Source organism: Musa acuminata, chromosome BXJ1-2 (genome assembly GCF_036884655.1).
Source record: "Musa acuminata AAA Group cultivar baxijiao chromosome BXJ1-2, Cavendish_Baxijiao_AAA, whole genome shotgun sequence".
Lineage (NCBI taxonomy): Eukaryota > Viridiplantae > Streptophyta > Magnoliopsida > Zingiberales > Musaceae > Musa > Musa acuminata.
The window spans coordinates 22,464,183-22,481,760 of NC_088328.1; the positions used below are offsets into that span (position 1 = coordinate 22,464,183).

General features: G+C 39.6%; 1 protein-coding gene across 2 annotated transcripts; it reads right to left on the minus strand.

Moving 5' to 3' along the window:
- Positions 1-213: 213 nt before the first annotated feature.
- Positions 214-16,477, minus strand: LOC103973523 (uncharacterized). Of its 2 annotated transcripts, none has more exons than XM_009388119.3 (14): positions 13,541-16,477; positions 13,329-13,457; positions 13,034-13,222; positions 12,882-12,934; positions 10,596-11,239; positions 10,324-10,470; positions 8,906-9,004; positions 4,868-4,992; positions 4,569-4,781; positions 4,136-4,411; positions 3,854-4,001; positions 3,071-3,204; positions 992-1,072; positions 214-918 (listed from the first exon to the last, which is right to left on the minus strand). In XM_009388119.3, exons 1-14 carry the CDS (start codon positions 16,145-16,147, stop codon positions 832-834), a joined length of 4,932 nt encoding a protein of 1,643 aa, XP_009386394.2. In that variant the 5' UTR covers positions 16,148-16,477; the 3' UTR covers positions 214-831. The 2 variants fall into 2 exon arrangements, with proteins under 2 accessions (XP_009386394.2, XP_009386389.2); XM_009388114.3 differs by having other exon boundaries at positions 4,868-5,001.
- Positions 16,478-17,578: the final 1,101 nt, after the last annotated feature.

The following is a 17,578-nucleotide window of genomic DNA, read 5'->3' on the forward strand; positions in this document are numbered from 1 at the left end:
AGAATCCTGAAATTGTGAACAACCAACAAAGCGAGTGAATTATTATATAAAATTCAACCATAGAATTGATTTCCTTTTACCAAACACAGTCACAGTGAGTTGGCCGTCTTGGACAAACTGAGGTACAAGATTATACAAAAAAATAAGTAATACTCAGTTAAATAGTGCTCATAATAACATCAACAGAGTGTCCTGGTTGCTGCAAGTATCTCATGAAAGAAAAAGCTGGATCATTACATTTTCTGATACCAATTAACCGTTCTGATAGTTCTTACAGTAATTTGAACAAACTATAAAGACTTCCAGAATTGTTGAGCAAAAAAATTATGCACAATCTTACTTCAACTCGGGTAGAGATCCAATATCTTCCTATCATAAACTGTATCAAAATTTTGCAAAATTTGCCTGCAAGTAGTGAGCATATTTGACGACTCCAAAGATGGTGAGAGATGCACATAGCCCCATGCGCAGTACCACCTTATTTAAACAGGAAAATGCAATTGTTTCTGCCGAAAAAGAAGTCATAAAAAGTTGCAGCTAAAGGTTTTTAAATTGGGCCTGGATCCTTGATGATTATAAATGCTTTTCTCAACCTTGTGGTACCAAATAGGGGCATCATCAAAGCAGGAGCCCAAGATGAATCAGCACTGCCAGGTCATTGTCAAAGCACTGTAGTAGAACTGATCTTAAGAACGCTGTTGATTGTAGGAAGAAGAGGAACCCTGATCTATCCTTTTTAGCCCCTTTGTCCATATAATCTCTCGTGAAAAGCATTGAAAATCATTCTTTTATGATATGAATGAATTTTGATGTTGTATTCTTAAAGAACAATTAATTCACAGCCTCAAAAAACAGGACTTGTGGCTGCAAGTGTCCCCTTTCGCACATGGTGAGAACATCATTCCAGCCACCAATCACCTGCACGATTAGCTTCAACCATATTACACACTTGCAACAAATCAAGAAAACAAGCACACCTGTCTAAGGTTACCTTGACAGTTTGATCATCATACATGACCCACTGATCGCACTCATATGCAAAACAGTGATAATGTTGCCCATAGTAACAAACCTGAATACAGGAAGACAATAATTTTCAGCTGATTGCTAGGATAGAACTAACCTTAACAGGGTGTATATGCTAGTCTTGCTGTAAGTTGGAAAAATAAATAAAGTTTGACGTATATGAGTTATCTATGAACATATACAAGCACAGGGGATAAACAATGACCTTGGACTTCTCATACACACAAGTATCAGATTCTTCAGGACTCTAACATATCTTCAACCTCACAAAAAATTAACCTATTCGTGTAGTCAAGCAGGACATGAAACATCATAAGAGCTCAAGGATGCCCATGTATTAAAAGTAGTCACCTGCATGGCACAATCTATTCTGGAGAGAGTGTTCTGATCCTCAAAATGAGTGCACTCTGTCATTGTTACAAGGAAACACTAATTTGATCCTTAATTTACCAAACATCTCGGGTCCTTATTCCTTAATAATTTCTTGTTCATTGCAAGGCACCAGTAGTGCTTAACAGTTAAGAGCCATGTTGATAACCTGTTAGTTGTGAGGTAACTGTGCTACATATATCTTACAAGAGGTACATTGTAAAAGGAACCATAACTTATCCCATGTAAAAAAATATTATTTACTTTGTAACTTGTAATCTGTTTCAATCCAAATAGTCAAAGATTGGAAGTGATAGGATGTTGTGTTGGGCTATGGGGTTAGGTAAATCTACTACCAATAACTTGAGAATAAGCATTTCAGGACCATGTGGTTCTGAGCTTACCATCTTAATGGATCAATACTCCTGTCTAACAAGGACAACTGGTACAGAATGGGCATAATATTAGGTATGACAAAAGGACCCGGGTAAAAAAAGACTATACTCCAGCTAGAAACACATTATGCCATGAAGACACCATTGAATTGCATCATGTGTACCACCTGCAAGGGAAAAATTTTGGGCTATGCATTGATCTTGACAAGAATGCTAATCCTTTGAGTGTGGGAGAATATGAAACTCTGAATAGTCCCATATTGAAAGTGGGAAAATGTGATGAATTTTAAAGCTAAACGAGTCTACTATTATTAACTTCATCTTAAGCACTTTTGGTCAATGGTTTAACCATAGGCCTTCCAAATTATTGAGTTTGCAGTATCATCAAACAGGATTGTGACATAATCATTGTTATGTTTCATTATATTGATTTACTCCTTATAAACATAAATAACCATTATAGCTTGAATTGTCTTCATTTGGTTATGAATTTTTCACATTTTTCAAAACTCTTCTAGCCTTGAGTACTGAATTGAACCTGAACTATCAAAATCATCCCAAGGTTGGACCAAACCAAAAGAAGATAATTTGAATATTCATTCCACCCTAGGATGTAATTACGACTTACGGCTTGTTGTTTTTGTTGATATATTCTACCTTAGGACCACTGTATACCATGTGGCAGCATAACTATGCAAGTTTAGGAACAATCCTCTCCTGGGAAAGCATTATATACCTATCATCATCATTATCATCATGGGTTTAAAATGCAGTAATTTACTGTGTTCAGTTGCACTATACTTAAATGAGTCTACAGCTAAGAGACATTGAACCTCAATTGTAGTAGCTCATAAAAACTGAGGATACTAGTGCATCATGGAGAGAAGCTAAAGTGAGTTATGTACTTAAATCAGAAAACAGGATTGTTTGGATGGAAAGAGAATATATGAGTACAAGAGTAAAGGAAGATAAACCAGTAAAATAATGTTTAGTCAGCATTTTCTTAAAAAAAAATATCAAAAACTTCAATTTAGGAACCAACTGCATATTTATTTACTGATATTTTTTTCTCTAGTTTACAATGACAGCTCCAAAATTTATATTGGCCATCTTGGTGTTTAGCATGAACCTGGACTACTTATTTTATTTTACATGCTTCTATCATCTCTAAAAAAAAATCAAGACTATCAAGAACAAACTTGAACGAAAAATGGATCAAAATTGGCTTTTCCATGATATCATAACAACTGAAAAAATTAAGGCATTAGCTACCAACATACCACTGAAACCAGAGAATGCTTGCACCCTTTATCTATACCACAGTAAAGAATACCAATATCCACATCAGTAGTAATGGCTGCCAATGTCGCAGATATGTCATCTGCACTTTCATTTGTACTTTGCCAGCCTAAAACTGAAACAGCAACTTAATCAGTCAGAAATAGTATAAAAGATGTCTGACTCAATTTAACACACTGGAAAATAGTGCAAATTCAGTAACTTATCCCTTTGCGAAACAACTAACTGAACTCAACCACATATCTAAGAATTAGTGTTAGGCCTAAGTCAATTAGGCAAAGATTGCATACAATTTCGATCTAGTGATCAGGTCTAATTAAAGTTTAGTTTATGTCCTCAATGAGTATAACACTGACAGACTTCTTTTAACAATCAAGGCCTCAATTACCCTACATGAACTGTGGCACTGCTTGCACCATGCTAGGCAATGAATGCATGACAAGGCATATCTCATAAAAGGATAAATATGTGACCATGAGCTGCTGCACACAGATGATATGCAATGCCATGCAGCAATACTCTCTTGCAAATTATGCATCTATTTGCTCTGTTGGCCTCTATCACATTAAGCACCATGAAATATGGCATAGGGATACAATTTATAATCAAAACCATATTGTATATATGGCCTAATCTTCTGACACCACCAGCTCAAAACAAATATCTGTTAATGCAATAGTAAATCTGGCCTATCTCAAGCCAAATACCTGGGCAAAGATGAACAGGATTAGTGAACATGCTATTTAAGAGGGACCAAATGTTACCAGCTGTGAAAACATGTGGTGGATGAGACAGAATATGATTCATATAATTTGGTTTTCCACAACCGCCAGCCTCTACATCACAAGATAACTGGTGATTCATTTCAACAGTCTTCAATAGTTCATCAAAAGAACTTTCTGGGCACATAATCTGAGGCAGCAAAATTGAAAATTTTAAACTAATAGGTTGAAGAACATGTTCTAATTCATCTCATTTTTTAAAGAGATAAAAATCAACTTGGATCCTTAACAAGATAATTTATAAAAATAAGTTGTAAGACATGCCTTTGCTGTTCGTAAAGAGTTTGCATTGATATTGTGGAAAAATGAAGTATACTTCAGGTGTCTGGTCTGACAATGGCAGCTGTAACAGTTCATCTGTTCATCGATGTCCATTCCAAACAGGGAATGTGCAATACAAGAACTGTTTGCACAATCCCATGATCCCACAGAATTACTTTCATATGATTCAACATCACAATCACCAGAGAAAATATTAAATGACTTGTGCAAGCAGTCAAAGATTACTGCTAAAACTTCAGAAGCATCATTCATCTGTGCCTGTCAATTGCAATTAAATCTTTTAGATTCAACACAATGATAAACCAAATACACTCATAAAGCCTTGTCAAAAATTAAATGAACAAGATCTTTTAAAACTTTATGTTTCATAAGATTAGAGAGGAAACTTGTATATCCATAACTATGCTATAATTACCTCTTGAAAGAATTTGCTATCAGGATACAAGTTGCTCAAAGCAATCCTCAGAGATGTAGGTGCAACAGCATCATTTGGTCCATCATCAAATGCTTTTCTCAAATCTAAAAATATATCATAAAGTGCACAGACAACACAGGGATTTCCAACATGCACGTGTGCTGACGACATTTTCAGGAACTGTTCTCTGAACCGTCTTAAATGCCACAATGACTGAATAGTGACAACAAGAGTACATATCACTGGCAAACAGATTTTAACAAACGACAGTTTAACAAGTATATGAAATACTTGGTTACCTGGATTATTACATTCAAAAAGCAATTGTATTCACCAACTGCATTTCTGAGGCCAGTGCCAACGATATCCTTTCTGCTTGAAACGCTTCCACTTTCAGTAGCAGAAACACAATAGTCATCACCTTCTGTTGATTCTAGATGTCAAAACAGATTAGAAACTAAAACTCATGAAAAGGAACAAACTCTCAGCAGAATTCAGTATTCACTGCATAATGACATTAATAACTACTCAGTAAAGAACACAAGAACACACACAGATGTGTTCTCATGTACTCAATGAAAATTTGCTGCAAATACACACAAGAAAATAAAAAAGATGCGAAAGACAGAACAAGAGTTGAATGGGAACTGCACAATTAGAGGAATCATACTGAATAAGCCAGCAATGAACATCTAAGGTAAATATATAACTTGTTCTCCAACATGGCAATCTGTATCCATTTTACAATGAGTGTGGATGGATCTGTTATGCGGAACAAGAATAGAAACATAAAATGTTACAAGTTCTGAAATATATTATGATAGGTTTGACTTCTTCAAATCGCTTGCACATTTAGATCAAGCATGAAGAACATCTTGACGTGTGTTTGTGCACACAAATGAAGCAAAATTAATTTACATAAAAAAGATGGAAAGCCCAAAGGTAAACACTAGCCATCTGTTGAAGGCAACATTTCCCTTTATAGGCTTTCAGATCATTAATTCTTCATGTTCCGGATTGCAGACGTTTCACGATCAGAAACACATGAACACAACATAAATTGCTACTTCTCATCATTTTTGGGTAGCATAGGCTTATACAAGAAGTGTTGTAAAATTAATTACCTCAAAAACCTCAATTTCAAGGTTCATGCTAATGTTATGTTTAAATCAAACCTTTGCAGAGGATAATTTGTACTCATCAAAGATATCTATTGACCTCCTTCCTGTACCTTTATTATTTTCACTGATAACAAGCGATATGGGTCATTATACAACTTGGTATATTGTTATCTTACTAGTCCAATAGATCACCGAACCTCACACTGGACCAATACTCAAGTCCTCATTATAAGGCTTGAAGGTTTGTTGCTAGTACTTAAGGGTTAGTATATATAATCATGTGGTTCTAGGCCCATTATATCTCAAACTATTAGACTAGCAGATCTACCTGGCCAAATCATGACAGTTGATATTAGCACAACTCTACAGACAACTATATGGGGCTGATACATAATGAAATGAGGGTAATGGACAAACTTTGAGAGGGACGTTTCCTTAGGTCAGACCCACATCAAAACCCCAAACGGAGATTCTAGATTATGTGTGGCCTTGGCAAGCATGTCAAGCCTTGGAGTGGGGAAAATTGTAATGCTCCAACTAGTCTCACCTTGGAAGGACATGTTAGGTAGGTCGGCACATAAGGTTTGATGGTTCTACCACCAGTAGTTCAAGCTAAAGCTTTCAAACCACATAGTTCTAGGCCCATCATATTCAAGATAGCAAGCCATAAACCTAGCAGATCAAGTCATGACAATTAGTGTTTTCAAAAGGCGCTCAAGCGAGGTGAGGCCCAAGCGCCTTGCGAAACCTAAGGACGAGGCGTTTCAATGAAGTGCCAACCGGCTGCTCGCCTGAGCCCAGGCGTCGGGCGAGCACCCAAGTGAAGAAGGGTTTGGGTTCATGCCGAGTTCGATTGAACAAGCACATTGGTTCAATCTACCGTAACACAAAATCCGCCACTCTCGTCCCCCATTTGTCTTCAAAGTGAAACCCTACATTCGCCACCACCGCCTTCATCCGCAATTTCGTCTGCCACCTTCATCTACAACTTCTTTCGACATCACCTTGGTCCACAGCTTGCTTAGCCACCACCCCCTTTGTCTACAATTTCCTCCGTCGTCGCCGCATTCGTCCACAGCTTCCTTCACCGTCGTCGCCTTCATTTGCAACTTCCTTTGCCGCCACCACCTTCATTTGCAGCTTCCTCCACCATCATTGCCTTCGTTTGCAACTTTACCTATCGCCCTCTCCTTCCCCTCCCTTCCTCCATAACCACGGATTACTCTTCTCAGTCCATTATTTCTCATTTCAATTAACTTGTTGCACCATATTGAGATGGTGCACTATTACTCTCTTAGGAGTAAGAACTGTTTAGCATCATATTGAAAACATTGTTTAGCATAGGTCTCCATCAGTAGAACCCTGTTTAGCATAGGTCAGTGATTTAAAAAGCGCTAGGCACCAAAAGTCGCTAAGGTCCAAAAATGCCCGAGGCACTAGGCGCTCGCCCGAGCGAAGCGAGATGCTAAAATATAGAAATATATAATATAATTAATAAATATAATTATTTAAATAAAAAATATGCTATTAAATTAAGAAAATCGGGTACAAAATCATAATAAATAAATAAATCATAATAGTATATTTTGTATTTTTTAAATAAAAATATACTATTAAATAAATAAAAATTAATAGTATTAAAATCAAAATAATATATTATTAATCTAATAAATAAAAATACTATTATTAGTATACAGTTAGCAGTATACTGTTAACAGTATAGTGAGAAGACCGAGGCTGTTGAGGCAACGACAGCGGTAGCAGGCGACAACCGTAGCTGGAGCGGGAGCAGCGAGCGACAGCGGGAGCGGGAGCTGCGAGCGACAACGGGAGTGGCGACAGTAGCGGCGAGCGACAACAGTAGCGATTGTGGCAGCGACGAGCAATCGGTGAGTAGCGATTGTGGCAGCGGCGAGTAACGACAGTAGCGGCGAGCAGCGATAGTGGCAATGGCAGCAGAGAGCAGTGACAGTGGAGAAGAAACCTCGACGACAAAATCACGTGTTAGGGTTGGGGAAGTCGGGGAAATCGCGAGAGGGAGCCTGATATCGGTGATTTAGTTGGTTCGATTGAACCAACTAAAGCACCGAAGACCAACCAAACCTAAAAATCTGGTTCGATCGCCTGGTTTAACCCAGGCGCTCGCTCAAAGCGCCCGGCGCCTGGGCTCGAGCGAGCGCCCAGGCGGCGCCTCTTTGAAGCGAGGCGCCTGGACATGAAGCGAGGCGCTCGGGCCTCACCTCACCTCGCCCAAGCGCCTAGGCGAGCGCCCGAGCGCCTATTGAAATCACTGGCATAGGTTTCAATTGTAATGTATACTTTTTAAAATTTATTATTCTAGAGTGTTTCGCTTCGTTCTGGTGAACGCCTAGCACTTTTAAAAACATTGGTGACAATTCAAAACTAATGGAACAATTATGTGTATTTGTCACTTCTAAAGTCAAATCCACTTCCAAATGTGGTAACATCATAATTTTAGATTAGAAGTTCATCCTCAAAGATATGGTCTTTATGTTTTTGGTCATATCAACTTATTAAGTGTGAAATTAGCAACTACTATTGGACCATATATAAAGATAAATACACAAAATACGATCTCAGAGACACAAATAAATGGAAGTTATATTGGTGTGTCAGACTTTGTTACTATGTCAGTCTTAAATGGAGTTCCAAGTTCATCAGTCTTAATTGATATTGTTGAGAATACAAATGAATTCGCTATACACTTACACTATTATCTTAAGAAACCTGGACCTGAATATCAAAACAAATTTCATCATCGGAAATATGTTATGATAATAAGTAAGAATTTCATGTTAATAGATCAATAATTCCTAAAAGTTCTTAATAAATTCTACTTCTATGTTTTTTGACATTGGAAATGCAATACATCAGTGGTAAAGAACATAATAATACATCCCAAGATGTATCATCTTTTAAACCTTCAGAACCTAACCTTCAGAACCTAATCTGGAACTGCCAAAACCACCTAACAAGAACTCTGAGGCTAAGATGGTAACTGTTAAAACTGCCTAACAAGCACTCTGAGGCTAGGCTGAAGCTGACTCAAGGCAACACCATGAAGCTTGCTTCCATGTATGTAATGATCAAAACTTCTTTAACAACCATCAAACTAATTTGGTTATAACAATCTATTTTATACATGCTTCCAAAGATAACGGGGGATGGACAAGAAGTCCAAGACACTAAACATACCAAGACTTTCACGCACAGCTTTCTTGAGATCTTCTTGGAACCTTTGCTCATCATCTTCCTCAGTGTGCAATTGTCTCAATGTCTTCACTTCATTATCTCCTGGCCAAAAATAAGCAGATTTCTTTAGTAACAGAAATTAAAACAGTGGAATGACTATGTAAGCAGAACCTAAACTGTCCCCTTGTGGGAAGTTCCCTATTACTAAGCTTCAAAACACCATACTAGACAAGCCACTTATTTCATATAACCATGAATAATAGACTGACATGAAAGATTCTTAATGACGTATGCATTACACTATATTACAACAATAAAAAGCAGTCATAACATCACAAATATTTGGGGGTTGGCTACATGGATCTTATCATGCCATAGAGCTCTTTGTAAAGCAAAATGTTTAGTCAAATCAAGAGCACTCAAATCTATTTTTATTGTTTCATTACAAACTATATTTCAATAATAAATTTCATACAACCTCAAAACCTTTCTTTTCACAACTGAGAAAGAAAACAACCTTAAAACCTCAAATCTTCTTTTGAACAAATTTTCATGAATAAAAGATAAAAATATTTTTTTTGTTCTAAAAGTTATTATGAAAGATTATAAAGTCCAGGAATACAAGATGTTGTGCCAATAGAAGATTTATCCAAAAATCAAAAACCAATGAAATAGAAACAGCAAGGCAAGAAGCCCTACAACTTCAGATAACAAATGCATATGACTGAACGGAACACATTCTAGAATCAATACTGCAATTAACAGCTTAACCAGTCAATATGACCATCAACTGGAACCTACCCACCCACAAAAGGAGAAATGAGAAACTATGGTGATAAGCAATCACAACTTGAATTATGTTATTTTGCTGCAAATGGCAAAGAAAATGGAAAGTATGGAACTTTGTTTGCTACATGTTAACTACAGTACCATTTCCATGAATGACATGTTTTTTTGGGCTCAGCTATATGACCTTTTGGTTGAATAATATCATTTAAATATGGAGCACTTACTGACATCTGGAGGCAGCACCACTAAATTAATGACAGACTATTAGTAATCCCAAAATGCTCAACTGCTGAAGATAGGTTTAAATAAAATAAAGAGATTGTACACTACTAATCCATTCTGCCATTGATTTTCCATAGTTGCAAGTTGATTTGAGAAGATAGAAAATATTTAGTTGTATTTAAGTTGCTTTGAGAAGATAGAAAATACTTACTAGCACATTCACTTTTGTGAAGATTATGAAAACATTTGGCTTAGTTGTGTTTAAGATCACCTAACTGCTATCAGTAATTAAAATGGATATAGAGTATGGAATTCTGTAGCAATGAAGGCAATCAAAAGCAAAGAAAACAATATGCACCTGCAGACCACATCATCACAAAAATAAAAAACCCATGTGTAAAAAACAAGACCTGCCACACCGGCTTGATCTTTCTGTACTTCATGTAAAGTTCTTGCATTCCCATCAGGCAACTGTTTTGGGGCACTATGCCTTAGGACTTGGTTACTTTTTGACATATCAGAAGGCAGAAACTCATCATGTATAGTTCCTGTTGCACCTGCAAGATGAAAAGAATATAAGACTACATACTTTCAGCTTAGAGAACCAGTTATTGACATATGATAGAAAAGATTGTTGATCACACTAATATCTGGCGTTGTCTAAATGGGAACAAGATGCAACCTTGCTTGTATTTCATATGAGATTGGCCACTTGTCTTCTTAGCCTTTTGGACACTAGAATTATTGGAAAATTTTGTATCGCTTACACGTCTCTCTATTCCATTCATTTGCAAGCCCCCTTTGCTTGGCAACCCATTGCTGTGACCAAAATCTTGAACCTCACTAATGTAAATGTCATTGAGCTTGTCACTGTTGTCACCAATATTTTGTTGCTGTCCCAGATTCAGCAGCTGGTCTGCTGCAGCAGGCTTATTTCTTGATTGGTTGAATCTTTCGTCATGATGACTCTTGTGCACATTGGCTTCAGAAAAATGAAAATCACCAAATTCTATGCCTTCTACAAAATTGGGGGCAATGTAATTATGCAAGATGGAGTCATAATTCAAATTTAAAACTGAATCAGCAGCAAATCTTTCCTCTGTATTATTGTTTGGGGAAGTCACAGTGCTATTCTTTAATTGCTCTGCAAGGTGCTTCTGCTTGGCCTCATCTTCTATCCTCCTTTGGTACTCCAATGTCTCCTCAAGTTTTCTTTCCTCGGCCTCAAGCTCCACTCTGAGTTTAAGTTCCTCTTCTTGTTGTTTCAAATAATCACCACTTGCTACATAATCATGCTCCAAAATATCGCCATCATCAAGAAACTCACTTCAAAAGAATAGACACGTAATGTACAGGTTAAATAGCTGAATAATCTTTAAGATTAAATAAAATGATCAAGGCTGGAGACTGAGGTGAGCTTGAAATTTTAGCATAGTCCGACAAAAGGCAAGGTGGCATCAGCAGTGAAGTATTCCAGCTAATATTTCAGTAATCAAATAATATAAAATTCTTTAAAATGTTGTTCATGACTTGAAACCTCCAGTTGACAAAGAAAAACTAAAAGAAGATATTGGTGTTTGCTGAGCAAGAAAAGTTTAAGAAGCTTAAAGGAGTTCATCATTTTCAAATAAATTAAAAACAAAGAAAATCATCTGCTTCAGTAAAATGCGCTGCTCTATTTAACTGTCCTTGCATCTTGAGAGAATATCAAGACATGTCACAAACAATAATTTGATCTTCACAATTTATTCAGTAATAAAATTCTTAGATATCATGTAAGAAGACAAAACAGACAATGAGATGATGGTCTTTTTAAAATGAATATATTATAACAGTACACAAGGATCCATGTCCTCAAAATGCCAAGATCAACTCAGTTGCAAGGGCAATGGAGATTAGGCCCATGCTATTTCTAGTTAACCTTCCAATTCTACATATTAACACAACAGTATTTGGGCCCAAAGACTTAGAGAAATAAAGCCAAGCAAGATGTCTATGGCAGACCTTTTCCATCAATACCCTCTATGCGACTAGAAAAATTAACATATTCTCAAAACATGAAATATTCTCTCTGAAATCATAAATTTTATGAATTTCTTAGAAAATCCTTATACTGAACAAATAATTTGGATATTGAAGACTTCACCAGTTTTTCTAAACAACTTAGAGAGCAAACTGCATCTTTTGTTTATTGAAGTGATTGGTATATGAATCAAATTCATGAAACAACAAGATGTATGAACAATCTATAAAGGGACCAAATAGCTTTTAAGCTATACTGCATGCTTTCATGTTAGCATCCACGTAAACAAAGACACTTAAATCTGCTGACTTGATCTAATAATGATTTTAGGTGATGATCCAGAGGTTATGCCAAAGGAAAAAGTGTCATACAGAAACTGTTTTGGTACTGATGCCGTAGATATTTTGATGCAAACTCCTGTGTGATTTTAATGAACACAAACAGCTGCTTGTCCTCCCAGGGGTAGAATCAAGAATAATGAATGATAGAGAAATGAGCTGGTCCATGTCCTGGTTCCACATCAGGCTGGTAATTAATGCCCAATACAGTCTGGGCAGCTATATGCTAAGTCCAAGCTATTAAAATTTAAAATTTGAGAAACAAAAAGAACACATGGATTTATCCCATGCACATGAACATAGAAATGCACATCAAAAGCTGGAACAATAAAATTCTGTTTAAATCATAGGTCATTTTCCCACAAAGAACTTCAGAGATACAACAGTTTAACAAATCCTTAGACAAAGATGTGAATCTCAAGAAAGTTATTCAAAAGACAACTTTATCTGGAAGTAACAGAACTCTGCATGTTGTCAGAACACATAAATAAACTATTGCAACTAAGAAAAGCTTGAACTACAGTTTGATTTGGGACCAAAGTACATTATGATGAATTATCCATAAAATTTTTATTAAATATAAAATGCCTAAAGAAGTAAGGCTTACGATTGTTCGGCAGTATCCTGATGATCAGAATATTGATCACTATAGCCCAAAGCCTGAAATGCACGTAAAACATCAGCATGACTACACTACAAGACATCATATAGACACATAAGCAGTATAGGAAAATTAAAATAAGCTGGGATTTTTACGACCTTCTGATCTTTGATTTTTCTGTAATCTCTATTTTTTTTCTTATCCCTTGACTTTTCATGTGCATGCTTACTATCATTTCCTCGATTTATGTTCTTCTTTGCATCCAGTGCAAGTTCTGCTAGGAAGGCTTCTCTGGCAGCATCAGACTTTTCTGTAGCATCTTTATCTACCAAACTTTCCAAGCATAACTGTGAAAAAAAAAATCAAAAGCAAGCAGAAGATATTAGTAACCAGATCAAAGAATCATATGCTGAAACATCTTCAAACATAAGTAAAAGTAACAATTGAACAAACCCGAAGGAAAGACTTCACAAGAGGCAAAAGAACTGTACGATAATCAAAGGCCAAGGCAGGCCCAAGCTTAGCCTCCAACTGTTGCATGCCAGTCATATTTCGCATGATCCTTGCATCAATCTTGTTAAGCTGCAAGCAAGAAAAAATGTTTATTAGGTCCTATTACCAAGCATAGAAAAACACAGTGGATCAAGTGAAAGAAATTATAATACCTCCACAGACAATTGCTCCTTCTGTCGTTGGATTGCTATTCCTACGCAAGTATCTGTTTGCTGCAAGTAGTCATGCACCCTCCAATCATCACCCTCGTCACAATCCAACTCACACAAGCGAGAACTAACACCGGACAAAGCCTCATCGCAACCAAATTGTGATACATTCAAAGCTTGTGCCTCCTTAAGGACGTTAGAAATTACATCCAACTCAAGTCTGCAGGCATTAAATATCTCATCATTCTCCCGTTCAACAAGCTCTTCTTGTCTCTTCCTTAAAGTAGCCTCATAACTTTGAGATGCAAACTTCCCTGCTTGCTCCCTTTTCTTAAGTTCTTCAAAGCAAAGGTTCTCGATAGACTGCAAGGCCTCCTCATAGCTTAGATGTTCACATTTCCTCTCACACAGACTTTGTAAGAGATAGAACTCCTTCTCAAGCATCTGAAGTATTTCGATGCCTTGATGAGATTTCTCTTCGCGCATGTGGGTCCAAGCTGACAGTTGGTCCCCATTCGAAGGGCCAGCAAATAACCATGACAGAAAAGCATCTGCATCAGGCATACTATCCTTGTCATCATCATTTCCCGAATTCTCATGATGAGATCCAGGCTTTTGTGTAAATGAACGACCATGCAAGAGGAGACTGGAAGAATCAAAGGTCAGGCAGACATCGTCTGAGTCTTCACTACCCTGTCCAGAACTATCAGCATCACCAGCAGCAGTATCCTTCTCGGAATATCTCCCTAACCCACAAGACTGTGACAGCTCCTGCAAGAACTTGAGGACCTTCCGGAGGTGTGAAGCATCCAAGAAGCAGATACAAATAGGTGACTGGTCCAATGCATGGTTCAGCGGTAATGATCCAGAGGGAAAAGCTTGGATCTCTTCGATGGCATACTGTATCACCTTATTCAGATGGCTCACTGAGAGGCTCTTATGCTTCACAAGTGTCTGAAACATAGCTTGAACTCTTTCCAAAAGATTGATCCGTTCAACATCATCCGACAATGGCCATCTGCGAGAGACATCATCAATGTCGGACATCTCGCTGTAGTTCCCTTCCACAGGAAACTCATTGGAAATGTCTCGATCTGCTAAGTCCCCATGCTGTGGTGAAGAAGAAGAATCTGAGTTCTCTCTAGCGCTCCAGTACTCGGAGGAACAGTCCTTATCCTTACTGCCAGAATCAGATTCAGCGTCCCTAATGACGGGCTGACGCTTCGAATGCTCCTCTTTGAGCATCATTGCAGCTGCAGCAGCATCAATGGGCTTCCAACTCCCATTAAGAAGCATCTCAATCCATTCCCCATCAACTTCTTGGGGCATTACTGACTGCAGCTTGGTTGAAAGACTGCTCAAATGCTCCCTCACAGTGTGCTGGATGTGGGCGTCACATTCCGTGAACTTCTCATCGCACCGGCAACAAGCCCAGAACTTCCATGTCCCATTGGTTTCCACGAACGCCAGTGCCTCCCCCAAGATGTCCAGCGCGAAATTGTCCTTTGCTGTTGAGGCATAATGCGTCCTGAGCTCTGGGATGCTCACAATTAGGAAACCTAGCCGCTTCTTGATGCTCATCGAGTTCCAGTAGGCACGGACCTGATCCATGCGGTCGGTCGAGGAACCAACCTTCTTGGAACTCAGCTTCCGGCGCTCTGCTAGCCGGTGAGCGCTGGAGGACCCAGGTGTATCCGAGCCTGGGCGGCCATCATCCTCATGGGGTGACCGTGGGGAGCTACCAGGCTTTTGCTGTATGATGCGAGCGGCAGCCACCCGGACCTCGATCTCCTTGCGGCGCTCCTCCGGGGTCTTGGTGACCTTCTTGATCTCATTGGGGCGGCGGGCCGCCTGCACCAACCGGACTTCCATGGGATCCTCAGAGATGCGGCGCATCGGGATCAGCCGGAACCTCTCCTCGCCGGCGGCCCCGTTGCCGAGATTCTTCATCCAGGACGAGATGGAGGCTATGTTGGACTTCTGGATGAGAGCCCGGAGCTCCTGCTGAACGTGGGTGATCCGGGCATCGGACGTCGACAGCTTCTGCTGGCTCTCCTCATGGAGGCTCTCCTTGGCGGGGTCGACCGGATCAGGGATGGCAAGCGCGCGCTCGCACTCCTGGACCACCTCCTCGTAGCCACGCCCGTCTGTGGCGGCGTCGTACAGGAGGCTAGCGTAGAAGTGTGCGAACTCGATCGACGACGGGGAGAGCGTGACGGCGCGACGGGCGGAGTCGATGGCAGCGCGGAGGTGCCGGAGCTTCGCGCCGGGATCATCGAGGAGGGCGGCGACCTTGACAGCGACGGTGCCGTGGACGCGGTGAAGAAGAGCAGAAGACTCATGCCGCGCGGCCGCCTCCTTCATCAGGCGGAGGGCCTTGGTGTGGTTCCCGCGGCGAAGGGCTGTGAGCGCCCGCTCACATTCCACCTTCACAGAGGCCGCCTCGGCGGAATCAGGGCCATCGGGGCGGCGGCGCCCATCATCGGAGGCCAGGGAGGGTGGAGACGATAACGCATCGACAGCGGCGGCGGTGGCGGCGGTGGCGGTGGCGGTGGCGTCGGGGGGATGGCGGGCGGGGCGCTGGGTAGGGTTTCGCTTCTTATGCCCCATAAGACAACAAACCCAAGAAGGGGGATGAAGAAGAGAGAATAGATTATACTATCTCTGCTACAAAAGGGCTAACCACCTAACCGGACTCCAACTCACCTCCGCCGCCGCCCCTCATCCTCATGAATCCGCCGGCGGCGATCCCAGCCACAAGTGATCTATCAATCTACACAACGCACCTACCTAATACTAATACTAAAAGTCAGAGACACAGATTCGCCTGGGTTCAAAGGAAGGAAGGAAGGAGGGGATCGAAGGGAGAGAAAGCAGCGATGGACGGTGCGATCGACGAGGGACGAGGCGGAGAAGGGAAGATGAAGCGAGGGGGTGAGGGGGTGGGGGGTGGGGGGCGGGGGAGAGGAGAGGAGAGGGGTGGGTGGCGACCTGCTTTGATAATTGTAGATCTGGTGATGCTGATGATGGTAGGTCGTGCTCGAGATGCGCATCATCTGATTCGCACGTGATTCGTGTGTCGATTGAATCTACCGGGAAAGACTTTACTTGGCTCGAACCCGCCAACTCGATCGACCCATTTCCATCCGATCTCCATCGATTACGTGAAATCTATTTCCGCCAATTCCCAAGTTACCAAATGGATGAAAAATATTTGATGATTAATAATAACAATTAATATTAAGTAAGTAAAAAAAAATACTTTTCACAATATGAATATGTTACCGTTAGTCATTAAGTAAACGCAATTAATGCTACTGTTAATAACTATTTTACACACGTCCATAATCAATTGCGTCGCCTTCTTTGTGCACAACATAATTGTGTCTAATAATTTAAGCCCCATTAATTTATCATCATTCGCAATAATAGTAGCAAAAAAACATTATCACATAAACAATATCCTTTGACATCATATTCTGAGGTCTTTATTGATTGGGTTTGGTATTTACCTTTTTCGACAATCGCATGTTGGGTTCTCTTGGATAGATGGATAACCAAATTCATGTATGAGCCAAGTTGCTGTATATAAGATCTGAAGCATAATAACAACCTCCCTGTTTGTAAGATTTCATGCATCATGCATTAGATAGTTCTTTATTCCATCCGTAGCTAAATTAGGACGAACGCCATTGTTCTCTCGTACCAAAATCTGTGATATGAGACATAAATAATACAATACGATGATCAGTTCAATGCATAAACAAACCAGTATAGGTAAGTCGAGATCACAACAGATACCCAACACAATTTTATCTTGCTATCCATAAACCATGGTTAAGTTGTTAGCACAGAATATTTTTTGTAACTGAATTAAAGTAATATCAAACTCGAGCACAATTTTTACCATGGGTGCCTCACTTGATATAAGAAGAGAGCACATTACACTTCAAAGAGAATGCTTGCTTCGTCAAATCAGTCCTCAATAATTCCAAACTGCAAGCCTGGCTTAATCTGGAACATCTTATTCATAAATTAGAT

What these genes read in the sequence shown, in the direction of transcription:
- LOC103973523 (XM_009388114.3), bottom strand. Translation starts at nt 16,147, where the DNA reads ATGGGGCATAAGAAGCGAAACCCTACCCAGCGCCCCGCCCGCCATCCC. An exon ending in CAGGATACTGCCGAACAATC is followed by an intron (nt 11,240 to 12,881) that starts GTAAGCCTTACT and finishes ATTCTTTTGAAG; the next exon opens with TGAGTTTCTTGATGATGGCG. An exon ending in TTTTGAATGTAATAATCCAG is followed by an intron (nt 4,782 to 4,867) that starts GTAACCAAGTAT and finishes GTCACTATTCAG; the next exon opens with TCATTGTGGCATTTAAGACG.